Here is a 27,996-nt window from a genome sequence, read left to right on the forward strand (position 1 = left end):
GTAATTGTATATTTAAAGCTTGCCCAAGAGCGCAAAGCTGCTCTGCAAAAGCACTTTAATCTTTCAGTGAATATTGGTTCCCCATGGTTGCAACAAAAGGATTCTTTGTGTACTGTTTGCCAAATATGACAAGACTGCATTGCAATAAACCCCTGCAACCCCAGTATTGACAACTGTTGTCTTCCCCATGGCTGGAAAACAACAGCTCAGAATATACTGGTTACCAAAATTCAAAAGATTGCACTGCACTGAATCCATTTGCCACAATGTGCTAATGCCCATTCTTTTCTCCCCATGGACATAATCCCTTACACAGGGAAGTCATTTCACTAAAATGCCTGGGGTAGCGGAAGTGACATCACACGGGCCATGACTTCTGATGACATCACAAGAAGTGATGTCACTTTTTCACACCCTGAAGTGGCATCACAGGGAGCAATGGAGCATGACCATTCACCCCTTGACAAGACAGGAAGTGGCATTACATAGCATTGCTATTAAATACACTACTAAAATATGGTTACGATATCACAGTAATGTGAAATACATTTCATACAATGTACCGTTAATGTCAGTGTGTATAGGCCCACACTACCAATTTGCTGTGAATGCAAGCAGACGTCCAAGGCCAAATGATAATGAGTTGTTATTAAATAGCGCTTACGCTTAAGTGCTTTATATATATCAAATATAAACACGATGTCACCCAGTATTGCAACTCATTTATTGACCTCAAAAGGACGAGTCGAACCTGCAAATCACACACACATAGCAGCAGCGAGCGCTCAACCCACTGAGCTGTCTTACCAGCTATAGTAAAATGAGCAATTACATGTTTGAATGTTCTCATAGTCAGAAAGCAAATTACACTCTGTAGTGGATAACATTAAACTGGTAATTGAGATTTAGCAGCAGGCCAGTTCGTATGCAGGTTTGGTGCAAAGTTGGCCACATGTGAAGCTGCGTGGATCTATTTTTCAAGCTTCAGAGGTTGGCAAAAAACATACCGTTGGGATGGTTCATAAGACAGTATTAAAGAATGTAGATTAGCGCAGAGAATGCAGAGCACTCACAAAGCAAGCCGCACTCGGTGCCCTCTTTATCTCATACATGCAAACAAACATCATGAACACCATACCAGGGAGACAGGAAGGATAGACACATTATAACAAAGAATTATTCGTGCCACGATGAAATCAAAGGCCACTTTATGTGCTATGGTCAAACATTGCTACTCTGTACACAGGCTTTTAGGCACAAGGATTTTGACAAGTAACCGAGGACACCGAGTTGGGATGTCTTGTGATGATCGTAAGAGACAACAGCAGACAATAACATGCTATAACTGCAACTTGCGAAAAGCAAAATACATAGTCCGAAATCGATGCTTATTCTACTCTAAACGCTGGAAGTCTTTGTCTGCCCTGTGATTTTGAAATGTTTAAGAACAGACTAAATCAGTGACTCACCTCCTAAAGTGAGCATGAAATAAACCTTTAATGAGTCTAGTATAGAATTCCAGAAAGACAAATTACTTGTTTTTCCTATTCTTTCTGATTTAGGGTCACTGCTCAACGTGTTACACTTGTGGAACCCCCTGTTCTTTTAAGAGGCCTGGACAAGAAAACCAGCCACTCCAGAAACAAAGAGCCTCATGGCACTGGTTACAGCCAAAGAGCTTCCATTTGTAAAACATAATAATAATATTTTTTACATTTATTTTAGGGTTAGCAAGGGAGACCTCAGGGGTAGCAAGGAACACCTCAGGAGCTACAAATGACGTCCCTGCCCTCAAAATATACGTTGTGGACATGATCGCAATTGTGCACTGTAACAAATTCCTCCATCACCTAGTACTGATTGCTTTGGTGTCCTCCTCGGGTACAAGACGTCTTGCTATATACTCCTTACAGCGATCACACTGTTATGATTGTCTCTATTCTGAAGGTCAGAAGTTAAGCACCATTGAATTACACTTTCTTACATCAACTATCTGTGTGCAATTGTTCTCTTGTTTTATAATGCAGAGACTCATGCACTGTAATTACGCACAAAGGAAACGCACACTGAAAAGAAAGATTATCGCAAAAATGACACATATTAATAAAAATAACATTGTCAGGTATGGCCGTCACTCCAAGAGGGTGATCATGAAAAGGCTGCTTTATTTAAAATGCAATGGTCAAATTAAAGCCACACGCTGTGTGACAGAAAATCTAGTTGTTGTTGGTTTTTATCTACTTTAACCACAATATAATACTGAGCAAACGTGGAGAAAACATAAATATGTCACGCATCATGGAAACAAAAATAGCATGAAAGCAACTTTCACCGTTTGTCAACTTATGCAGATGCAGTAGTTTCTACAAAATGGCTGACACTATAACACAGCTTTCATCTTGTGATGCACTCACTATGCAGCTGAGAGCAGCTGATTGACAACCCTCTATTTACTGCATCAAGAGCTCTGTCAGAGAGTTACAGCTTCCTCAGTTAGACTTTAAAATGATTGATGACAGAAAAGAAGCAAAGTAATTCCTCTCTTCCAAAGTTCTTGCGTGAAACATGACCACGGAGATGGGCTGTATCACAAATTAGGAAAAAAGGCATTTGCCTTCAAATTCACCTACTTGTTCTTTACACCCTCGCCGGCGCAAAAGAAAGAAGAAAAGGGTGTGCTTGTTCAGCAAAGGGTGTGCTTGTTCAGCTATCTGTTTTAAATCAAGCGAACATAAGGATGTGTATCTTGATAAACTGCTTACCTTTTTCTGGCTTCCATCTGGTCCTGTGCAGTCTACAAGAAAGGAAAAAAGCAGTTGTTAGTATTACTGATCCTAAGGGTGTCTAAGGGGATCAAAATACATGGAATTGAATAGGGTCTGCCGTCCCCCTGGTGGGAAGTGTGTATTTAGGCGCATGTCAGATCTCAGCAGGCACTGAAGTTCAAGCATCCCAAGCATTGTAAGAATACAAATGTAGGACTATCTAAGCATCAGATACATGCGCGGTTGTTAACAGAGACACGCACAATTCACTTATACAAGGTCAGGCTGAGCAATCCAATTAAACCAGCGTATATTAATATAACGATGCTCTCTAACCACATTGTGAACAAAAAGGCGTGGGGAATGATTTTGGATTGTACGTATGGTTTTCCATAGACATGACTGTTGTCTTTCTCCAGACCTAGTAATCCTGAAAGTAAGAATTGCTGTTTCCTGGTCTTTAATTGATTAAAGGATAAAAGAGATATGTTGGTGGGGGAAGGTAGTATTGTTCAGAACTAGTTAGTGATTAGTCCTATGGGTCCATGCATTTGAAGGGTCGGTAAACTGAGAAGTGAGAGCATGGTTGATGAATGAAGAGAGTCTTAGTGGCAGTGGGGGTGATCAACCATCAGCCAAGGGCTGAATTTTGCCAGTCAGAACATTCCAGTTGAGTATTATAGGGAACAGAGCAGTGAGTATCAGTGGTATGGAGAATAATTGCAAACATGAGACAGAGAACACTAAAGCGAAGATAGAGGTAAATCTGGAGGTGTGGGGAAAGACACTGCAGGGAATAAAAATGGGCCCAGATGAAAGTGTGAGTGAGACAGCGCCATGCAATGTTAAGGGTTTTAACTGAACATGTAGAGTGAATACCACTGAAGGGGCTAAGAAGCAGTATAACTGAATATGTTGGGAGATATCAGGAAACAGAATGTGGTATAATGGAAGTTGTGGGGTCAAAATTACTACAGGGAATAGGAAGGAGATTCTCAGTCTAGCGCAGAGTAGGTTCTGATTACCAGGCTTGAGTTTGTGTTTCCCTGCTTGGCAGTGCCATCGTTATTGAGTTGCCCTTTTTCTAATCTTTATTGGGTTAACCGAATTGCAGGTCTATAGTTGTCCCTGTGTCTCGTTGAGTCTGCCATTGTTTATTGGAAGATACCTTCTCATTGTACAGTTACATCCAGTTCTGTTCTATCAGACTTACGAGTCCTAGCAAGATTCGATGACTAGTGTTTAGTGAACCCACTATGGTCACCCCAGTGTCTTGTTGGGTCTGCAGATTGCTCATAGGATTATACCTTCTCAGTGTACATTTACTACAGTTCTGTTCTATCGGACAAACAAGTATATCCTAGGAATGAAGACAGGTATTTGGTGAGCCCAAAGGTCAAGCCACAGATCAGGCTGTGATTTAAGTGGTGTGTTTGAACTGGCAGTGTTACATGTAGTGGGGGATAGAGTGTCCCCGATCAGGTGTGCCTTTAGAGTATTGATGACAGGTGGCAGCACCACAATGTCACTTGCAGGAGCTTGCCTTGCCAGATTCCTCAACTAATTCAGAGTGTATTCCCTTCAGGTGGAACAGAGTCAGTCCATTGCTGAATATTGGTTATTTATAAGTGCCAGTGGGGCTGTTTCCCAGGTCCCGAGTAATTGTTTATAGCGGGTGAATGGGTATTCCTGTCATAGTTTATGGTTTGAACTGATGAATTAAATCGTATCACTGCCCCTTCTGAGAGCTAAAACGGCTAGGGAGCTCATCTGATTGTAGAGCGTGGTGCATATCTGCAAGTGAAAAAAGAGCAAGTCCAAACCAAGCATAGTTCACCCTGCGCCCTGGGTGAAGGAGTTCATGACATCAATTTTCAGGCAGATCAGGGTAGCATACCGTGATCAGAGACCACCTTGGCTAGATGTGACGCATGGCTTATCTTCACAATTCTGTCTAAATGTGAAGCATGGCTAATCTTCACAATTCTATGTAAATGTGACGCATGGCTAATTTTCACAATTCTACCTAAATTTGACACATGGCTGCGTTTCACAATTCTATCTAGATGTGATGCATGTCTAATCTTCACAATTCTACCTAAAGGTGACGCTTGGCTAATCTTCACAATTCTATCTAGATGTGATGCATGGCTATTCTTTGCAAATCAGTCTAATAATCCTGACAGAATTAGCATCAAATTTGGAATGAGGCAATGTATTGTGTCTGTTGGGAATCGACCAGAGCACAGTATATACAATGGTATATTTGAATGTGTGGCTAAAACACTGATCCAGAAAAAAAATTCCAATATAGAACATTTTAAAGATGAAGGGATGACGCTAGTGTGGGGAATATTATGGGGTTTGCAGTAAGTAACCAACTTCAGGGAGTAGATCACACAAGGGTATATTTAAAGAAGCTTATACAACACAAAAATAGGCACTGCAAAGGGGCATATTTAGGGGGATGTGGAACATGACAATACAGAGTAAAATGAAGTACAATTAGTCAGTTCCTTTATTGTTGACCAATACCGGCTACACTACCAGGGAGAAAAAACCTCAGAGGGGAACAAAACGTAGTTTGGATCCAAATCAGTGTGAACGTTTAATATATATATTAATGCCACGTAGAATGCAATATGTAATTGCCAGACTATATGGTGTAATTTTATGAAATTGGCCACTGACCTGCTGCACATTCAGTGGACCACTGAATTTTTCCGCTCCAGATGTTTTGCACTACAACTCCCATCAGCTCGAGTCAGTTTTGTCAATGGTGAGGGATCATGTGGGGCTCATTATGATTTTGGTGCAAATACGGCAGTAATTCCCCCTGGCGGTATTACCGTTCCACCAGGATGACCAGCAGAGTGCTGTATCATGACCTGACAGGCACGTGCACTGTATTACCCAAATTGTTTGTTTACAATTGTTTGAATTAACAATTGACAGATTTTAAAGGGTCACAATTGACCTTTCCACAATTTACAGCATATATATTACACAGCCACAGTAGTGGCTGTGTAGTTATGGTTAAGTTGCTCTTTACATAGGAAGAGCACTTTTTGGGAGGCCTATAACTCCGCTCCCCCTGGACAATTCGTCACCAAACTTTGCAGAAAAAAGTATAAGGGCCACTCTGAATTTCTTTGCAAAGTTTGGTGATGTTTGGTGGAAGGGGGCAAAAGTTATGGGGGGGTCCCAAAACGGCTTTTTTTCCCATAGACTGAATTGGGGAAAAACTTTGCGCACGCCTACAGGTCAAACCGCTGGATGGATTTTCACCAAATTTGTGGCAGGTGCTTGGTCCCGAAAGCGTACTTTTGTAAATTTGTTGACAATCTGTCCAGTACTTTTCTTTAAAACAACCAAAAAAGATGTCTCTAAAAATTTGTGATATCTATGTCCACTCCGGGGTCACACTTCCCTGTTCGCTCCGCGGACAAGATACCGATTGGCCAAGGGGTGCATCATGACCGCGGACACGCAACGTCTTCGCCGATTGGCTGCAGCGAGCCATGATGTGCATCAGAATGTGTGGATGCGCCCGACATCTTGGATCCGACGACAGCGCGGTCGCCAGCAGAGGCGAAATGCTGTTTCGGAAACTGTTTTGGTCTCCTACAGTGCTTGAGGAGGTTCAGAGAGTAAGAGATGGGTGAAATACTGTGCTTGTTTGGGCGGCAGGTGTTAATGATGTATTCACCATGCCCGCCTTGTCCAGAATGTTTGTAAGTACTGAAAATGAGGGGTCTCATAAGGTACTTCAAACTGTTCTAAGGACATGTGTGGTGTTAGCGAACATTACAATTTTGTACATGCTGTAGTTACTATTTTTGTTTGTATGAGTGTGCTACTAATTCATACACCCCCATGGGTGTGATATGCTGCAGTTGTTGTGGTCAGTGCCTAGAGTCTTGGGTGCATGGCCGTAGGCCGTAGGCCATACTCCCAAGATGCTAGGACCTGGCCACAACAACCGCAGCATATCACAGCTATACTTACACCCGTAGTCTTTCATATTGATCAGGTGTTTGTGGGGAGGGCCTAGAGTCTTGGATACATGGCCCAAGTCCATGCACCCAAGAACAAAGTTATAAGCACTAAAGTTATAAGGCATCATGGATTTTATATAGTGCAGTGGTTGTGGGTAGGATGTAGAGTTTTGGGTGCATGGCTGCAGGCCGTAGGCCATACGCCATACTCCTAACACTCTAGGCCCTGGCCCGAACCACCACATCATATTACAGCAATGCATACACCCGTAGTATTGCTTAGCGGGCAGATGGTTCTGGGGAGGGTGTACAGTCTTGGGTGCATGGCCAAAGGGCATGCACCTAAGAACAACTTTATCAGCAGTGCATTTATAAGCCACTGTACATGCATACATTCAAATATCTATAGACATACATCCAAACCTCTAGGCCCTGCCAACAACCACTGCAGCATATTAGACTGTGTAGTTATGGTGAAGTTGCTGTTTCCATAGGAAGAGCACTTTTTGGGTGCCTTATAACTGTGCTCCTCCTGGACGAATCCTCACCAAACTTTGCAAAAAAAGTATATCGGACATTCTGAATTTCTTTGGAAAGTTTGGTGATGTTTGGTCCGGGGGGAAAGTTATAAGGGGTGGGGTTCTCAAAACGTCTCTTTTCCTCTTAGACTGATTGGGGGAAAAAGTTTGTGCCCGCAGACATGTGGCGCTTTCCCTGATTGGTTGTGGTCATCAATGACATTTGTGATGTCATCTTTCATGTCCTGGGTGTTAGTCTAAGCAATGCACGTAGGTGGCACAAGTTATGGTTGCTTAGCTTACCATAATTAGCGAATGTCAAGTGTTTTTCGGTTTTACTGTGAACCTTAACGTCGTTTTAACAAAGTTTGTTTTACTGAATATACATATATAGATATGGCAGTGAACAAAAACAAAGGGGCTACACATGTGATATCATCAGTGATGTCATCAATGACATTTGTGATGCCACCTTTCATGTCTTGGGTGTTAGTGTTAGCAGTGCATAGTGGTGTGGGCAGGTATGGTTGCTTAGCCTACCATAACTGGTGAATTTCAGGGGTTTTTCGGGTTTACTTTGAACCATAATGGCACGTTTGTAACTTTTTTTAGTGAATTGCACAGGTTTTCAGTAGTACAACTTAACCATAATCTCCCCTTAACAACATTTTTTTTTAGTAAAAAAAATATATATATATATCAAAACAAAGAAAAAATAAACGCTAATTACAGCTTTTTGGGCGGCACTCTCCTCAGTAGTAAAATATATAACGGGTTTTGGGGCGGTTTGCATTGGGTGGGGGATTGCGGGGGGCTCCCCCGCATATATGTTACAATTGACCTTCACAATTCGGTCAATTGTGAGAAGGTCAATTGTAATTCGAGCAGTTGTAAAACGAACAATTCATATACAACCACATGCACACCCCACCGATGGTAACAGTAATACCGTCTGGCTGTATTACCGCCGATAATGGTCATATGGCAGTTATACCACCCAAATACAAATGTATTAACATTACTGCTGGCATATCCTGTGATATTGCCGCCATGGGAAATAACATGACTGCCGAAACCGGCGGACATCTTTAAAAACTCAATCCACTTAGAATTTCCAATTTCCTTTGCCATCCGGACACAATACTTGCAAAATCGACATGTCTCAGGAAAAGGGTAAGGTTTGCCTCCCAAACCTTAGGCTGCATGATCCCAAATTCACAGAATATTAGCTAAATGTTCTGGCTGATGAGGTAGTACATCACACTGAGTTGCTGTTTTGCAGCAGGCAGATAAGGAGCTCTGCTTAGAGGAAGGCAGTATACAGTGAAAGTGGTAGGCACTGTTCCACGTGAAGTGGAAAACTGCTGCAAACGCTGGAATGACTTAAAGTCCAGGGTCTGCAAACACATCACAGGAGGGAGAGAGCTGCCACAGTAGGTGGCACTGTGGAACCCCTCACATTCATGCCATGGGAGGAGAAGGCCAACTCCATCCTCCGCATTGTGGAGGATAGAGGGCATTGAGGATATTGCAAGTCTAGAGGCCAGAGCATAATGCCACAGCGATTGTAGTAAGTCTATCAAACCCCATGTGCATGTCAATGAACTGTCCAAAATCATGCATCCCCCAACATAGGTAAGCACAACGGTCAAGGGAATGGGCAAACACATGGCAATCACAGCAAATGCACAGTGGGTACACGCATGTGCCGGGGTGGGCCGGGAAACATAGTAATGCAGATGCACCGTACTTGAAATGTGCATGGCATCACATGGAAACATGAGAAGCGGCCATGTGTGCCAAGATAGTCCATGTTGGCAAGTAAAGCCCCAGCGCATCCACAACAACAACAAGTGACCTTACAGGCCAATATGCAAACGTGCACATGCATGCACTGTGTACACCCTCAGCAGACACTAGTTCCACCAGCTAATCAGGAGGCTCGGTATGCAACTGAAGCTGCCACAGCCACCCGACAGCCAGCACCTGTGGCAATCCACACTGCTGCAGTCCATGCTTTGGCTCCCAAACATCAAGGTGCAAGCACACCCTCCACACCATCAAAGGTAGTGCAGCCACAACACCACCATGGAATCGGCAGCATCTATACCATTGAGGAGGATGAGGAGGAGGTGGAGGAGGAGGAGGAGCAGGACATGAGATTCAACTCACTGTGCTTCATCCCAAACCATCCTCACAGCCCAATTCCTCCGTCCATGCACAATATGACAGATGTATGGTCAAGGCTAGATGCCATTGATCGCCTGTAGGTATTGCTTGAGACACTGGCGGGCCAGCAGGTTAAAGATAGGTAGGCAGTGAGGGACTGCCTGTGGTGATGTTGCCACTAGATTGCCAGTGCCCTCAGCCAGGCCAACGCTGCCATGACCACAGTGGGGCAGAGAATGCGTGAATATACAGAGGGCATGTCAGCCTTTGCTGAGTCCCCGAATGCCTGCATGCTGCTCACCCTCCAGCATATCCAGGGCCAGGAGGTCTGAGCCATCCACCTCTGTCACTCCCCCAGAGGTCATCACAGCCCAGCACCAAAGGTGCCACTCACAGTGCCACCAGACTCCCAAGGTGCTGGAGCAGGCTTCCATGCCATAGAGGCATCAGAAGTTACTGATAACTGTGTGACACTGCAAGGGTGTTTTTGAGGTGGTAATTTGGAAGGGTGTTTGGGAGGGTGGACGTTTAGAAGGGCTGGTACTTCGGGAATGGTCTTTACGCAGGGTTTTTGAAGAGGGGGAGGTATTGTAGGGATGGTGTTTATGGGATAGTGTTTAGGGTGGGTTTGGGGGGATGGTTTTTGGGGAGGGGGATGTGTTGTAGGTATGGTGTTTAGGGGGTGGTGTTTAGGGAGTGTTTTTGGGGAAGGTTTTTGGGGAACGGGTGGTGTTTTAGGGATGGAGTTTTGGAGAATGGTGTTTAGGGTTGCTTTTTCATGGATAGTTTGTGCGGAGAGTTGTTTGACATTTGCATATAAAATTATTGTTCACTTAAAGCAACGCTGGGACATTCCTTATTGTTTGAAAGTGTTTCCTTAATAATGGACTATATGCAGAGGTATGTAGCAAGTGCATATCAAATGTTATCTAAAGAATTGTTAATCTTTTCTTGCTGAAACAGATTTCCATCACCACCTTCATCCCGCTCACTGTGTGGCAGCACAGCACTCAAAGGTACTGAGTCCTCTTCTTCTAGGGGTGGTATGTCCTCATCAGGGGGCAGGGGAACAGTGTGCCTGATGCAAATGTTGTGCTGCATGGTAGAGGCCAGAACAGATTGTCCCACCTTCTCTGGCCTGTACAATTGAGCCCCTCCAGACCGATGTAGGCACCGGAAATGTGCCTTCAACAGGCCATAGGTCCTCTCGATGCAGAGCCTGGTCCGGACATGTGCCTCGTTGTAGGCTACATCCGATGGCGTCTGTGGATTCCACACTAGTTCCATCAGCCATGCTAACTTGGGATATCCAGAGTCACTTCTAAGGGAAAAGGTCATATGTGTCAGTCACAGAGCATTGGGAATGCGTTGCCCATTACAAAGGCATGTTGATAGACAGTCTATGCATGCATTTCACAAGTATTGTCACAGAACACGATTGACCATACCAGGGCTTGCATATGGAGCCATTCATGCAAGGGGTACATTTTCTCTGTCATGCAATATCATGCCAACAGCTCACAGCCAGCACTCGTAACTTTCAGGGTCTGTGATTAATTTGGCAGAATTTAATGGTGCCTGTATTTGGCCTGTGTGTTACTCCATTGCATGTGCCCTGATGGGTGTTTAGTTGTACTTGTGCAGGTTGTCTGCATCTAGTCCATGATGCATTCACATCCGTGATCACCTGAGTAAAAAAATTACATCTGCCAGAGTGTGGAGCGAGTGTTCCCAGCAGCAGGAGCAGCCACAGTATTTACCCATTGCAAGTCTGTTTACAGTGTGTGTTACAAGGGAGGAGCTGGAAGCGAAAATATTCTGACGCCAAGCGGAGTGTGGCGGAGTGTGGAGCGAGTGTTCTATGGCTCCGAGGAGATGAGGAGGGAGTCACGTGCTGGAGGCTCATTGCCAGGAGCTAGACTCACGGGTAGGCACCTCCTTTTGCAGCCCCGAAACCCCTTTCTCTTTTATCGGCCTAGTGATTGACCCGCTGCTTAGGAGCGTATTGACATCTGGGGATGGGGGGGAGTGCGCAACAGCTGATAATACTGGATTCAAGCAGCAACCCAGAACTCCGATCAGCCTTCACTGCTGGCACCTCTGCCTCATATTGACGTTGCATAATCACCCACTTGCGCAATCACAAATTGGAGACTGCAGGACTTCACCCTTTGATCCGCTGTGGTTGCGAGCAATTTAATAGCCAGCAGGCCATGAAAGGAAATTCATAACACTACCCACTTAGAAGCATGGAACGCATACCATCCGAAGAAAAAATGCCATTGTCTGTGGAGCCTGAAGGTGGCCCAGCCAAAATTACAGATCAGGCGAAGATCACTGCTTTTTTCCCCCGCAGGACAAACTATACAGTCAAGTACTCACTGACAACACTAGCATTATGGATATGATGAGGAGAGGGGGGTAAAATCTGTATGGAAATGAGCACAAAATATGGGGATCGGTACTCCTGCAAGTGTAATAGGAGATGACCTCCCACCTGACTGAAGACTACCTGGATTGGAAAAGGAAATAAGGGCAGTGGAAAAGGTATACGAACGCCGTAGTGCTTCTGCCGGCCTCTTCAGGACTTTTGAAGAGGTGGAGATCACAATCCTGGATACAGGAGATGTAACCAGGGGGGTGGCAGAGCCGAGATCCTCTGTGACTGATTGAATGGGGCTCCCATTTTAAGGGGATCAGACAAGTGGTCGGGACATCTCAGATGCGGGAATGAGCTTTCTGACGGCCTTGAACATAATCCTTCAATCTTTTATTAGACTATATGACATATTGGCATTGGAAGCGAAAATGAGCATGGGCACACTTAAGGAAATCAAGGACCTCTTGGATTGTGGGAGAAATGCTTGTACTGACTTCTTGGATGGGTGCCAAGAGTATTGGACGACTTACAAAGACATTCAGGAAGCTCTATGGGGCAAGGACTGCTCAGAAGGAAAGCAAGGGAAAGGTGGAAAGTAAGCCCAAGGGGACCTGAGGAACGACAGGCCAAAGGGCTCACCAAATGAGGGCCTGAACAAAATCTTTAATAAAAAAATGAAAAACTTAAAGAACCAGGCCAAGGTTTCAAACCGAGGGTCCCAAAAGTTCCTCAGCAACATTGGGGCAGGGCTCAGGGAAAGGATCATTAACCACAAGAAAGGCACTGCACTTCCTAGAAGGGTGAAAAAAGGGGTGGGTGTAAGCACTAACAAAGTACCCCCAAAGTACCCAGGGACGGTCATCACTCGGAAGGCATTGGTGGTCGGAGGCTTAACCACAGAAATAAAGAGGGTGTGTATATTTGAGTCTGAGGACAACGGGGCCCAATCTAATGAGAGCTGCCAAGGTGCGGCCCAGAGGGGGCTCGTAAATCTAGGGAGGGAACTGGAGTAGTTCAAGAGGAAGCAGGGCCGGCCACCTACAGAAACCCAGCAGGGAGGAGGCTTTAAGACATGGTACCCTGGAACAGACATCAGGGGGTATGTACTGAACATGAAAGGGAAGATACTCATGGGTGAAAAGATTAAAACAATCTCATACATAAAAATAAACTGCCATTCAAGGTCAGAGTGTAAACATATACAAATGCTGGTTAGCAAAATATGTATTGGAAATATTTATTTGATCCAATTGCCTCTAATTTATGTATGCACATTTGTAAGTATGGGACATATAAAGCTCATACTTAACCAGGAAGACTTATAGCGCTATATACAGGGGACACACACACGTTTTACAGGTGGAGTGCCCTAGTCGCATAGGTTTCTGATATGGGTAGAGGTAGCAGGGGAGGATGGTGTCTGTTTGTTTCGAATGCTCGGTGTCATGTTTTAACGATGATGGTTCTCTTATATAACAAGTGCAGGTGCAGATCGAAGATTTGAATGGTTAAATGTGATGGGTTAGTTCCTTCTTAATAGGTCCCTTCCAGCCCAATCCTCAGTGGTTGGTATCTAGGCAGAGTCAGTTGGTAGATTAACAAGTGATTTTGCAGTGAAGATATGTAATTCCATGAGATCCGACAGATTTTGTTTTGGAGACAGATCGTTTTTGATGCCTTATTCGGGCTAATAGGCAGCGTTTTCACTTGTTTTCAAACGTGAAAGGGCTAGTAGTTCTCTGCGCTCACTATCATAGATCAAAACAAAATAAGAAAACAAATTCTATTTTCATTAGCGTGAATAGGCAGCATTGCTTCTAGATTGTGACTCCAAACCCAATGTCACATTAATCAATTGCTTCAAAAAGATGCATCTTCCCAATGCGCCAAACACTATATATATAATAGTCCTCTCAAAGAATCAACCAAAATTGGGTAATAATCAAATGTTCTTTAATTCTCAGCTGCTGAACATTTTTGAAGTGTTTTGACTTGATTCACAATTCTCCAGTGGGCGATGTTAATTTGCAAGCCGGCTGCATGTAAAGAACTGATTTACGCATGACGTGGAATTATCACACAGAATCAGAGGTAAGTTCCACTCTTCCCCGTTGGGTAGTTCTGTGCAATGCACAACATTGAATGGATGGGCACTGAGCTGTAACTCGTTCTACACGTTCCCTTGTTAGCCATCCCAATTACTTCAAGCGTCGCATTTGAAAACTGTCACCTAAATGTGTAAGCATCAGTTTACGTTTGTTTGCCTCTCATTTGCTTAGAGTGGTGGTGCTTTTCCTCTGTCTGGGGGACCCTTCATGGTCAGGCATGCTCCTCTCACTGTGACTATGGGGGCTTCACTGGTCATAGTCCTTTTGAACATATGTACACTGGAACTTTAGTGGTTCGTGAATGGTGTTGTCACCACTTTAATGTGTACACATAAAAATGTATTGTTATGCATGTATCTCTTCTTTGTTAAAATGTTCTTTTGTAGAAACATTAATCATACACTGTCAACATATGAACCATCTTGTCCTGAAGAGGCTGGTTCACTAAAAAGCATGGGACCATGACAGCCAAAACTCGATTTGATACAACACAATACAAGAACGTTGGTTCATTTAGGTTATTTGGTTTTTGATGAGTGGTACTATTATAGATAACCTGACGATAGGTAATAAATAACAGTGCAGGTTGAATTTGAAGTGATATGTGTGGTCAATTGAGTAAGGTCCTGACACACAAGGTCCCATTTGCGACTCGAACTGCAGAAGAACTGTTATCAGGTCACAGTGGTGAATTGTTTTAAGAATGTTTGGGAGATATGTGATATGAGAGTGGAGAGTGGGTATGATAGGAATGTTTGACGGTTTTGCACTGGCACGTATTACTACACAGAGAGTTCTCTGTGAAGTAAATGCTATGTTTTGTATTTATGAATTTTATGAAATGAATTCTATTAAAATGTTATGAGCAATCAAGCAATAAAATTACAGTTTTATGTTAAAATGAACTGTCACTTTGAATGCTAGAGGGTGGTGTCAACTTTGCAGACGACATGCAAATCATTGAAAATTCCCAAATGACCCAAATGTGGATATGCCAGACTACAACACATGTAACTCCCATGTGGACTCCTGGATGGCCTCAAACAAACTTAAGTTTACCACAACCAATAACAACGTGTGATCCGTCTGTCAGAGCCTCCTCTCCCCACAGCGATCCCCTGGCTGGAAATAATTGGCCCTCTCCCAATGTCCTCTTCTAGTGTGACAAGCCTTGCAATCAAAATCAACAGTGGCCTTATGCTTGGACCAGAGTTTAAAGCAACCTAAGAAATTGCTTGTTCCAACACTGCAGTTGACATAGCATCACTCCCTAACTGAAGTTCTCACACAAGGCCATTGCGGATATCTCTTTGGTTTTTTGGGACTGGACTATACCGGCAGCCTCTACCTTCAACTCTCAGAATATTTACTCAGCAAACATCAAAGAGTCCAAAAGGCTGTAATACGATTACGCTTAACACTGGAAAGGTGCAAACACATCACCCCAGAACCACCACATTTTTCTGTTCACCCAAAACAATTCAACTGCTTCTTTTGTTTGTAAGTCATTCAAACAAGCTGGCACAATGCAGATTTCTTATTCACCCTACTGCTTGGTGTCCATAATCAGTTGGCGTATTACATCATGCAGCAACCCCACCTGCCTCTAAATACCACCATCTGTGAGCATCACCACAGCCAACGATGTTTCCACCATCCCCACATTTTGTTCTGTTCCCCCGAAACAAATGAACTGATTGTTTTGTGTGTGCGAGCCCCCTTTCAAACAAGATGACTGAGCGCAGATTACGTCTCTGTCCTACTGTTCGGTGTTCTCAAGCAGGTGGTGTCTTGCATTACGCATCCGATCAACCTGCCCCTAATGTGCACTGCCTAAGATCAAAAATCAGCTCAAACAACTATTTCAGCACTGCCAAATTTCTCATCTCCCAAAAGAATTCTGCTGCTTATTTTGTGTGTGCGTGAGCCTGTTCAATCAATCAGACCCTGCAGAAATTCATCCTCTGTCTTAGTCCTCAAACATATGATGTGTTCCATCCAGCCAGTCAACATGCCAATAATACCCACCACCTGTAATCACCATCTCCAACAATGTTTCCACTACCTACAATTTGTTTTTGCTTTCCACAATAAACTGCTCGTGTGTGAGTACTTTATCAAGTAAGCAGCCACTATGCATATACGCCAAATACATTGTTGAGGCACTTGACAGAGAAAATTAAATCTTAACAAAAATCCCAGAGGCTTTCTGTGAAATGTAGATTTCTTTTAAATGGGGTGGGCACTGCCAAAAATCACACTACCCATGTTCTCTCCTTATTAAATCTACAACATGCAATGATATGTTCTTTTATAGTAAAACTAAATCCTTACCTAAAAATATAGTAAAAAGCTCCAGCTCTCACACACAAACTGGCTCTTAGAACTTCCTTTACTATTAAATGTTCCTTCTTTCTGTCTCTCCCTGTAACTATATTAAACGTGCAAAATATAATGATATTTTGTTTACAAGCCCAACAAGCCTTACATAGAAAGAAAGTAAAATGCTCCAGCTCTCAAATAGTGACAGACATCAACACACAACACAATCCTCCCTCTCTGAAAGATTCACAATCACTTCCAAAGAGCTCCATCAGGCTACTCCTATAAATAAATGAGTGAATCTGACTGCACAAACCTGTCTATCAGAATTTCTCAAAAGTTTGGAAAGGTTGACACATCCTGAATATGGTTACAATTCGGGTGATTCAGAATTCATATTAATAAATCAGCCCAGGTGTAGGTGCAAGGAGCAAGGCAGAGACTGCAGGTCTCTTTCCTTACTGTTGCTAACAGTACTAAATCTTCTCTCTGCCTCCATTACAGAGAGATACAAGGCATGGACACAACATTACCGCAGTTTCAAACAAAGTGGAGATGGGAGGTCTAACAGGTGAGATGCATATGGAAGTGTTATCACAGACCATCTGCAAAATGAGGATGCCTTTTCACAAGAACTCCATCATGTTGAGGAGAACATTTAAAGAACCGCTTGTCGCTGAGTATGAGAATATGGGCAAATGTATTCATTGTCCCAAACCCGTGTGAAAATATAAGCTGCGACAGTCACTGTGAGAAAAGCGTGCCAGGACAAAGCAAGCAGCCCCATTTAGTAAAAGGCTTTATCTTTAGGCCAACAGAGCTCAAGTAGCAATGGTTCAGGACATAAACCACGCTATCTTATTAACACGCTTCAATTATTGCAGAATGCTGCAACCCACTCTATATTTCACCCCCCTTTTTGATCCCATCTTTCTCCTCTGCTGAGTAAACTGCACTGGCTCTGTGTTGCCAGTCGGATCATGTTTAAATCTTTGTGTTTGGTGCACTGTGCCTATTTTGGCATGGGTACCGAGTATCCCAGGCCAAATTTGTTCACTATGTCTCGAACCGCCTGCTGAGATCGCAATCTGCGCTTCTTGTAGCAGTCGCTTGCTTCCGTCTTTCGCGTAAGGGAGGTTGAGCCTTTTCCGTGGTGGCTGCAAGATTTTGGAATGATCTTGCTTTCACTCTTCGTGCTACGGTGGATCACCTCACCTTCTGCAGATTTCTGAAAATGACTCTCTTTTAGTGTGGGTTCTCTGACACGGTTATGCTACTTGTCCTCCTACCATTCGTCAGCGCCAAGATGCCTTCGGGTGTATGTGCGCTTTATTAAGTTCCCTTAACATAACATAACAAACATACCCTCTGTAAACTAACATATCCATGTACCTTTACATAAACCCAACTGCATTTATCAGTAAGTAGAGAAATGCAGCGGACGTGTTTATATTATTTAGCATTAGCGGAATACATTACACGTAGGCCTCACGATTTAGTTATCCATTCCTGGAGCATAACACTCTCTTCATCACTCCATTGCAGAAAGCTGCAGTCAGTCCCAGCGTAAAAGACACACAGTCCTAGATGTTACATTCACAGAGCTGCTGGCCGAATGCCACATAATGGTTGGCTAAAAGCAAGGGGGGGCAAAAGTTTTCCCAGGGTTTAGTCTCAGGAGTGAGATTCATGAAATAGCAACAGAAAATTATAATAGACCCCAGAGTTTAAGGACAAGACTCTGTGCCCTGATTGAACAGACTACATCAAGTTTACTGCTTTCCCATAGCCATGTTTGAAAGAAATATAACATGTCTTGTACGTAAGCAGAATAACCAAACATGACTAAATTAAGTCTCACATTGGCAGGAGTCAAGCAGTAAGACACGAAAAAGCATGGTTGAAGAGGGAGACTGATCAAACACAACCCTGCCCCCTGTAGGATAAATTGCAGCAGCAGAACTCTCTTCTTTTAAGAAAAAGTTATACAGAACATAATTTTCTGCTGTCTAGCCCCAATTAGGAGTTAGTGAATACCACAGAAGATTACACGTAGCTCACATAATGTGAATGCAGCAATGATAACGAAAACTTGTGGAGCCACACCACATACAAAAAATGTTACTTATACTATAGCATTAACCAGGAACCTGGGGTCAATACAGTAGTTACCCATCTAAGTCACACTGCCTGAATGCACTAGCAAAATAAAGACACTTTCATGGCAACATACACTGGACAACCACATACACATTTACAGTTGTGCCATTATGAAAGTGCAAGTTGGTTAGCAGCTAGGCGCAAGCACATCAGGCCAGAATGCGAACAGATAAACCTATGAGAACCAGGAAGGACATGCAAGTACCCTTTCCACCAAGAGAGTTGCAAGATAATTTGATAGTACATAGTTTATAATGATGGGAACATTATTCTGGTGCCAACTGCTTATATCATTTTTGGAAGGAATTTCAATGTTATAATTTTGTGTCACACTATCACATCTAAAGTTACGATTGGTGGAGAGTTCTATGCTTACTCACTCCACATCTACACCACCTGGAACATCCAATAGAAAAGCAAATATGACTGTTACATGTTTCAGCACTCACCATCCAATGATGGAGCATGAGAAGGAGGCTGACTTCATTGGACATGAGCTAACTAGCATGGACATCACTGTCACTGCATGTTCAGAATAAGCCAATGAAATTGTGTAATATATCCAAATAAATATATTGTAACTCTCACCAGCCAATGACTGTGAAGAAAGTTGTAACAAACTGTTGCTTTTTGCTTCCTATAACCATCTACTCAATCTACTAGAATCTGAATGTCTGTTAGATATTTCCCTGCTTAGGCAGTTATAATAAAAGTGTGTTTTTCTCATATCTTGTGCATCACATTTTATTGCTCTTTGGACTCCTTTAATTAATACAAAAAGGGACTTGCCATACACTCCCCAAAAGTCTATCACAAGGTGTCTCTACACACACCATGAGAGGGACGTTGGAAAAATTGGAACTAAGTGGAACCAAGCAGTCCATCAATCCGATTGACATACACAATGGGCCTTATTCCAATTTCGGCAGTAGCCTTGCCACTAATTACTGGCACAGCTGCTGCGGAGTCATGAATTTACTGGTGCCCGGTAATTGCAATTACCAGGGCATTACAGCGCCAGAGAACCCGGTAATTGCCCATTCCCTGGTGTCAGTAAATATTAGTCCCCATTCCCATTCGATTCCCATGGGACTCAATGGGAATGGGGAAGCCGGATGCACTGGTGCATCCAACATGGTCTGCGAGCGGGTGCTGTTCCGCTCGGCAGGTCAGACCTGCCGGGCTGACAGGCACCCGCTCGCATGAGATTTTAAAGGCTATTTTGTTGTGATGCTATGCAAAGTGGTGTTTATCCAGATGGTGGTTCTCCAGTTTTCTCCTCTGTGTTTTGTTTGTAATATGTGGTTTGGTTGCTTTAAGTTTGAGTTAATTCTCTTTCTATAGGCTTGGTAACAGTGGAGGTCCCTTCAATGATTTTGCAAGTAGAAACTCTTATGTGAAAAGTGTAACGGGGAAGGATTGGTAGTCTCCTCAGTGTAAGCAGACTAGGGAGGAAACGTTAGCAAAGTTCTCATTGCAGAAGATGCCATTGTTGTTGTGCTAAACCAGGTGGGTGGGTCCTTTAATAAGTTGTTTGAGGTGCAGAGCACATAGGTTTGTGGTGACAGACATTGTAGGTGCTTTATCGTCCTTTTCAATTCAGATGTTGAAGTCTCACTGTATGGTGCGGTGTTGGTGTTCTACAGACAGATTAACAACTGTATCAATCAAATAGTCTACAAAGGAGTAGTTTGATGGTGGTATGTGTAAGAGATGACATTTTAGTCTGGATGTCTGGTAGGCAGGGCACATTAAGGCAAAGAGATGCCTTTGATAAAATCTCTGCGATGCAGCGCAATTCCTCTCCCCCCTGACGTTTCTGTTGCCAAACTTGATTTGTAGCTGACGCCAATGACTTCATGTATAATTCTGAGTGATCTTCTGAGAGACAAATGTCAATAATAAAGAGCAGGTCTATGTTTTTTTTACAAAAAAGAACACTGATACCAGAAGAATGTTTGGTGATAGAGCAGTCATTAATGAGGAGGCTTTTAGTAACAACCATTCCCTTTCAGATCCTTTCAGTAGAGGGAGGCTGGTCAGCTTGTCCTATGTTTGCTTCATGGTCAACCATATTCTATTGATTGAAGCTTTCATCATCAAACAAGCTGGGGAGATTCTTGGCAAATGTCTGCTAGATCATCATGGCTCCAGTGAGGATGTATTTTGTATTGTAGGGTGTGGTCAATGGTGTCACTTGCAGTGATACGCTTCTGGGATCAAGTCTTGTTGAAAGTGGCAGTCTTGTAGTCGATGAGGAGGTTCTTTGAATGTTGATGTGGCTTCTTTTGTTATTATAATTAGTTATCTGTGTTGTGACAAGGCCAGCACTGTGGCCCTGCCAAGGGGAGACCACCCCATCCCCACTGGTGCCTGGTTGCTGGCAGACGCCCTCGCACTCCTCCTTATCTGCTGCGACGGTGGCCACCGGACTGCAGCAGCCGCGGAAGCAGTCACAGCAGGACACTGAAGAACAGAGAGGCAGGGGTAGCATTCCTTTCAAGGGATGCCATCAAGTTTCACAACACTGGTCGGAAATGGAACGTGGCTCCAGCTGACAACTATCAGCTGAAGCCCATGCAGAGACGCCACCACTAATCCACCAGGGATTCTTCAAATAAATCAAAGATCACTCACAGGCCGTTTCCCACCAAACCACCATGGATTTGTTATTGAAAAATGAAGGCCATATGGATGTCGTATCCACTATGCCACCAGGGATTTGGGCAATACTTATTTTTAAAAGCCTACAGGTTTTAGAAGTGTTCCAACTTTTTGGGACCCCAGCAGGGTCTATGTTGAAAAGGGGCGGGCTTACTAGCCCTTTTAAGCCCTGCCTTGACCATCCCCTGTCATACCCTTTGGAGCCAGGTAAGCTATTGGACAGGGTAAATAGCCATTCCTGGGAGGGGGGGGGTATTTAAGTAAGCCTGTGTGAATGTGCAAGTGTGGGTTAGTTGGGTGAGGACAGGAGCAGTTGGAGGACATTTGAGAGATCAGTGAAGGTGATAGCGTTTTGGAGTGTGGAGCATATTGTTAAAGAGGGGTTCTGTAGCGGGTTTGTGTGAGAGAGGAGTGTGAGCAGTAGAGGTCGAGTGGGACTAGTAGAGTGAGGTAGTAGTGGCAGAGGTAGTAGTAGTTGGAGTAGAGGTAGTAGGTGGTGGGAGTAGCAAGCACAGGATATTAGTGTTAGAGTGTGAGTTAGTAGGAGAAAGATGAACAAGGCACAGTATCCCTGGGTGAGGAGGGCACCATATCCCTGAGTGTCCCTGAGAGTTAAACAGGGGCTAGTGCAGAGGGTGAGTAGTCCACCATATCCCTGGGGGTTTGTAATAGTGAGAGAGGTGCTCAGAGCACCATATCCCTGAGTGGAAGATGGTAGAGAGAGATAGTGGTACTAACAGAGTGGGAACAGTATTCGAGGTAGTAGCAGGAAAAGTGACAGTGATTGGTAGATCAGGAGTAGCTATTGGTACATAATTGAAGAAGAGTTAGGATTAGAAGAGTAGTAGGAAGCTGTGAAGTGGAGTGAGAGGAAGGAGGGAGAAGAGGGAAGAGTTAGAAGGGTAGTGGGAAAAATTGTTTGTTGTAAGAACAGGAGTGGTAAGGGAAGTAAGATGAAAGGGTGGCGGTGGAAAGGTGTAGTTTGGGATTGGAGGGACAGTTATGTGGTGGGAGAAGAACAGTTGGAAGGGATTTGTATAGCGAAGGGTCAGGAGTGGGAGGTTGTGGAAGGAGTGTGAGTGATGCTGGGTGAAAGAATGCACCATTCCCTATTTTCCTCGCAGCTAAACAATGGTAGGAGAGGGAGAGTTAGAAGTTCCCTAGGAAGTGAGATAGCCAACGACTTCGGGAGACCACCTTTAGTTGTAGTAAGAAGAGAGACAGGCAGGGGTTACCAATGGTAGACTAGTAACAGCTCGATAGGGATGCCTGGGGCTGAGAGGTGAGTTCAAGGCCCTTGGATGTCGAGAGAAGAGAGGGATGACCCTAGCATCAATTATGCCCAGTCCCACAGACCCCAGAGAGTTAAGGAAACAGAAGCACCATTATGACAATTTATTTTAATAAACACCCTTGCACTTTTCCTCTGGAGTCAGCGTGGCTATTTGTGGAGGGCCACCCAATCACAGTGCATAGTTGCTGGTAGGATTCAAGGTTGGGAAGTTTAATGTAAACAGAGAGATTTTGAGGAGGTATCTGGAAATTGTGGTCATCCAGCGTCTTTTGAGGGAGATAATGTGGTTGTCTCTGGAGTTTTTTCACTGATTAGTGGTAAGGTGTTGTGAAAGCAGATACCTTTGATTTTTTGCTTCTCACTTCTGCTCTGAACCTATCTTTCTGTCTGTTCAGCATATTGCAGTCTCGCAGTGTGAGGGGCATATGAAAGTGGATTCTGTTAGGCAAGTTGTTTTGGGGGTCTGCAAATAGGTTGTTCCACTTACCTTCTTGTAATGATGTAGGTGTGTCCCACATCAGATAGGAGGGGTGCAGATATATAGAAACAGAGGGAAGAAAAGGTTGGGCTGGAGGCAGCAGGGGGGTGATCAAATATGTAGTTATGGGGTAATTAATAGAGTATGGATATGTGGAAATGAATCTGAGTTTACAAAAGTTCTGAGGGCCTCATTACGACCCTGGCGGTAGGGGGTTAATGGTGCCGGTAGAGCTGCCGGCGCCATTAAACCCCTACCACTTCATTACGAGGTCTGCCCGCGGGTCCCGCTAAGGACGCCTGGTAAAACCAGGGAAACCATTGAGGGAACCTGGACCCGAGTTTGGGGGTAGCCATGCCCCTATTAAGGGCATGGCTACCTCCAAACTCGTAATAAGGCCCTGAGTCTTCATGCATAATAACTCTGCCTCTGCAGTGGTATGCATAATATGGATGCCTGGTAAAACCAGGAAACCGATTCAGGGAACCCAGACCCGGACCCGAGTTTGAGGGTACCTCCAAACTCGGAATGAGGCCCTCAGTCTTAATGCATATTAACTCTGCCTATGCAGTGGTATGCATAATATACAACTAACAGTTGTCTGGTCTTTTAACCAAAAGACGTAAACATTAAAAATTGGGAAGAGGAGGTAAAACACCTACAATCTGAAAAAGATCAGAAATTCCAACACTAACACCTGATAGATTACACAGAACTAAAAATGTGCCCCTTACTTGTTTGAAAGCTGTGCAGCAAACGTTGCTTTTTGTTTGGCAGGTGCATTACATTTCAACCTAGAGCAGACTATCAACGCCAAGATATTCTGAGGTTTTATTCTGAGTGACAAAATGTCTGCCATGGGAATCATTCTCGTTTTCACTTTTTGAATATTGAGCTGCACAAAAAGTACTGTTTATAGTTACCCTGCTAAAAACTATGGCAAGTAACAAGTATGGCAGAGGGGTAAAAAAGTAATGGACTTGCTGCCACTTTTACCGCTCTGCCATATTCCAACTTTGGCCTGTAGTGGATGATTTCCCTGCAGTATCATGCTGGAGGTAAATCCTCCAACTTTCTGCTAAAAATCGGCAACATCGGCAAGATTACTGCATGCAGCAATTCCATTGAAATTCCCATGGTATACTATGGAGTCCCAATAATGAGGACTAACTCCACCTACCACCGCTTGTAATCTAGCAGTAAATTCACCGCACCAAGTGGCAATAACAGTCATTTCGGTTGGCAGTATTCCGGCGGATTACTGCCAAAATACTGCCAAATTCGTAATGTGGGCCTATGAACTATATGTTTGACTTTTCAGTAACAGAAAGCATCATCATATAAACACTGTGCAGAATATATGTGGTTAATGTTTCAGAAAAATACACCTTAAATGTACATAATAAACACGCTAATACTTACATGTCGGTGTAAATTCAGCTACATGAAAGAAAAGGAAAAACAATAGTTGCTTGTTACAATATGGACAGACAGAAGCATCAAATAATGAGACATCTATTATCTAATGATGTGTTTTCATGTATCATATGCAAAATTCACAAACCAAGCTTTCTAGGAACAGTAGAACTAAGTACAACATAAAAATGGAGATCGACTACATCTACATTTTTTAATCATCATCAACATGTATTTAATAGTTAAGCAAAAAGTTAAAATTCAACAAATAAAATACTAAAAAGCGAGATAGATTAATCGAATATTAGCGCATTAATTTTTATCTAATTCCATGATTCATCTTATGCTAGTGAAAAATGAGAGCTATAAAGGGAAAAACACATTTTAAATCTCATTTTCAAATAATGAAATGTAACTGTTTCCTAAAAAGTATAGTTGACAATTTAAAAGAGAATCTCAATAACTGGCAGATGCCATATGCAACCCGGCATCATCCAAAAAAAGACATTCTGAATGTAAATAGGGGGCTGTTCTATACAAATTAAACAGATATCCACATTACTGGCAAGGAGCGATGGTAGTGCAGGGTAATGTGCGTGTTACCCACAAGCTGAATGTCAAAACGTTTATATCTTTTAATGGTGCATGTTTTTTTAAATGTTTTTTTTAGTATTGTGCAGTTGACAAAACAGATTTTAATACATACCACGTAGATTAAGAAAAGAATACAAAATGCATAGATTTCAGTATTACATAGAGAATGTACACGTGCATAACACAATCCCCCAAATCTAAGAGGCATATGGCGATTCAAGGTCAAGAATTTTTTAACCTTACTGAAATCTGCTTCCAGAAAATAGCCAAATATAAAATACAAGCAGCATGATTACCACTCATAAATGTAGCCCACAATTCTTCCACATTGGAATTCCCAACCATGCCAACAGATCTGAGTGCTTAATGTCAGAGCCGATCAAGGCATGCAAACTCCGTCAGTACATGGTTTACAGTCTCGATACCAGGGCCGCCACATATGCAACATACTCTATTGATCCTAGGGATTGTTTGCCAAGCCCTCATAACTTCTTGAGTCTCACCACATTACATTGCAGGTTTCTGCCCATTTGGTGGTGATGCTTGGAAATGCAGTGACCATCTAATAATGTCATGTCAGTTTCTGGCAGTAAATGAGAACCTTATCATTTGCTGACAAGCCCTGGCAATGGAACAGAAAGGGCCTAAGACCAGAACCCGTGCTGAAGCGAAGACTTCACCAAGCTCACCCTTAACCTGACTCCTGCTTCCAAGCATAGGGTTCCTTCCACCCATTGACAATCCATTCACTGCAAAGCTTCTGTAATCTCACAGGACCATGGAACATTGATATTTTGTGTCTGTTAAATATCATGTGTTTACCTATAAGCACATCCTAGGCCAACCCAGAAGTTACACCTGCTTCTAGTCAGCCAGCATCTACTCCTTCCCTTTCTACACACCCACTCTCTCTCTTTAGAGCCGCACCCTTTCTTTATTGTCTTCACTTGGATATTTCTTCGACGCTCCATCATACATCTTGATTTTGCTCCAGTTCCTCTTATACCCAGAGCCTGATTCATGGAATTATTTGCATGAAAAACGCAGATTTGCGCGACTTTCTGCCCAAAAATCCCTGTTTGAAGTATGGGGATTTTCGGGCAGAAAGGCGGGCAAATCTGCGTTTTTCACACAAATAATTCCATGTTTAGGCTATCAATCTTTTCCTTAGCTTCTATCACACCCTTCATCATCAACTTCGTATAACTTCTGCATCAGTCTCTGGCCTCCCCATCTTCCTCCTTCCCCATGCATCCTTACCCCTAAAATAAGTTGCTCCCTTGCTCCCAGGAGCTCCACCCTCATCTATCTCCCTCTCCTACAGCACAACACCTGCCTCTCTCCCCACCTCCTGTCACTCTGTCAATTGGCCTCTTGAATGCACACTCACTCTGCAGCAAGTCTTCCTACATCTCTGATGACTTCGACTCACCCTGTCACCCTGAACTTTCACTTCTTGCTATCATAGAAATATGGATCTCCCTCATGACTCTTTAGCATCTCTCACCACTGACCCTGCTACCTTCTCAAAGACCTGTTGGGAAGTGTGGCAATGTGGGTTTCCCTATCAAAAAGGCCCTCAACATTGCCCCTCGATTTCCCTTGTGACATTAACTCTTCCTCTTTTGAATATTCCACTATTCAACTCCTTCCTCATACCCCTCTCACTTTTCTGGCTGTATGTCTACCCCTTTGTTCTTTCAACTCTGTCTTCCATGATCAGAGCCTTCTCCTTGAGTCACTCCCTTACCAATATCCCTATTGTCATGCTGCAGGACTTTAACCTTCCCAAGCCCTCGGCAGCCACCTGCCATGAACACATAAACCCCTCATGTCTGACCACTACCAGCCTACCCACTTTGGTAGGTAGGCTTGACATTGTCTTTCTCTCTAATTCACTCTTCTCTTCTGACCTTTCTATTGACACCTCTCCCTCTCGTCACTTAATTGTTCACATTAACATGTCATGCCCACCACCTTCTACTCCTCATCTCCACTCATCAATGACTAAGACAATTCAGGCAGGACTCTCTTGGTTCTTACCTTGATGATGTGAATACCACTCTTCTGTCTCTTTACTCTATTCATGCCTCCTCCATTGACCATGCTTTTTCTGACTATTGTAAAGGTGTGGTGTAATCAAAAAAGGTGTGCACAACATAAAAGAAAAAACTGCTCTTGATAAGATATGATATGATATGATATTTTATTTGTATCGCACTCATACACAAGTGTTCCAGAGAGCGACGAGTCAAAGGTGGGGAACAAGGGAGGACACAAACAAACATCTTGCTAGGTCCAGTGACATTGAGAATGCACAAGTGCAGGGGAGAGGGTATGGGGAAAAGTGCAGGGGGGGAGTGGAAAGTGCAGAGCAGGGGATAAAACAATAACTGGTAGCACAGCCAGCAAGGTGGCAAGTTCAAGGTTAAAGCACAGACAGGGGTGTCTAATAAGTGCAGGTAAGGGGATTGTAGGGTTGCAGATACAGACCCAAGTGCAAGGGTTTCCAGGAGGCAGTGTGGGTTTGTGGCTAGGGTGGGCAAGGACCTGAGCCCAAAAATCAGAATGTAACCATTTGCCCGGTGCCGAAGAAGACAAATCAGCAGGTGAGCGGAAGAGCGAAGGCAGAAGCAAAGAGGAAGGTCTTGAGGTGCTTCTGGACAGGGCTCAAGTCGGGGGTACACGCGGGGCGACCGAGTCCACCCACTTTATTCAGAGGAGGGACTCAGTCCCCATAGCTAAAAGAGAAACAATGGATGTCCTCTTTGAATTTATTAATTAAAACGGCCTTCAGGGATGAAACTGCATTCATCAGGTTTCTAGGCTGGACGCTTCACCCCTGCACTATATAACCTGATGAAAAATAACAAACAACTGAAAGTGAAATATCCCATTTCGTTATTGCAAGTCCCAGGGAAAATATTTGTATTGGTTCTTGGAGTTTAAAACATGCACACCTTTTAATGTTTTCAAAAACACTATTAGACGAAAATATCCTGTCTTGGTTTTGTGTTTATTTTATGGAAGGCAAACGCCATTCATCCTGTTCAATTTGGGTGGTTATGCATAATTTCGCCCTTGATATGCAAATTCCTGGCAACGTCAAATCTCATGCATTTGTTGATGA

At 43.5% G+C, this 27,996-nt stretch overlaps 1 protein-coding gene across 1 annotated transcript in view; it reads right to left on the reverse strand.

The window, feature by feature from the left end:
- Positions 1 to 27,996, reverse strand: part of LOC138505059 (intestinal mucin-like protein) — a 489,690-nt gene that overhangs the window by 383,095 nt on the left and 78,599 nt on the right. The window contains exons 3-4 of the mRNA XM_069625384.1: positions 24,279 to 24,296; positions 2,763 to 2,794 (exon numbers count right to left, since the gene is read on the reverse strand). Coding sequence (XP_069481485.1) covers positions 2,763 to 2,794; positions 24,279 to 24,296 — 50 coding nt within the window. The remainder of the gene's footprint in view (positions 1 to 2,762; positions 2,795 to 24,278; positions 24,297 to 27,996) is intronic.

The sequence above is a fragment of the Ambystoma mexicanum genome, chromosome 11, assembly GCF_040938575.1.
Source record: "Ambystoma mexicanum isolate Mex_15411 chromosome 11, UKY_AmexF1_1, whole genome shotgun sequence".
Lineage (NCBI taxonomy): Eukaryota > Metazoa > Chordata > Amphibia > Caudata > Ambystomatidae > Ambystoma > Ambystoma mexicanum.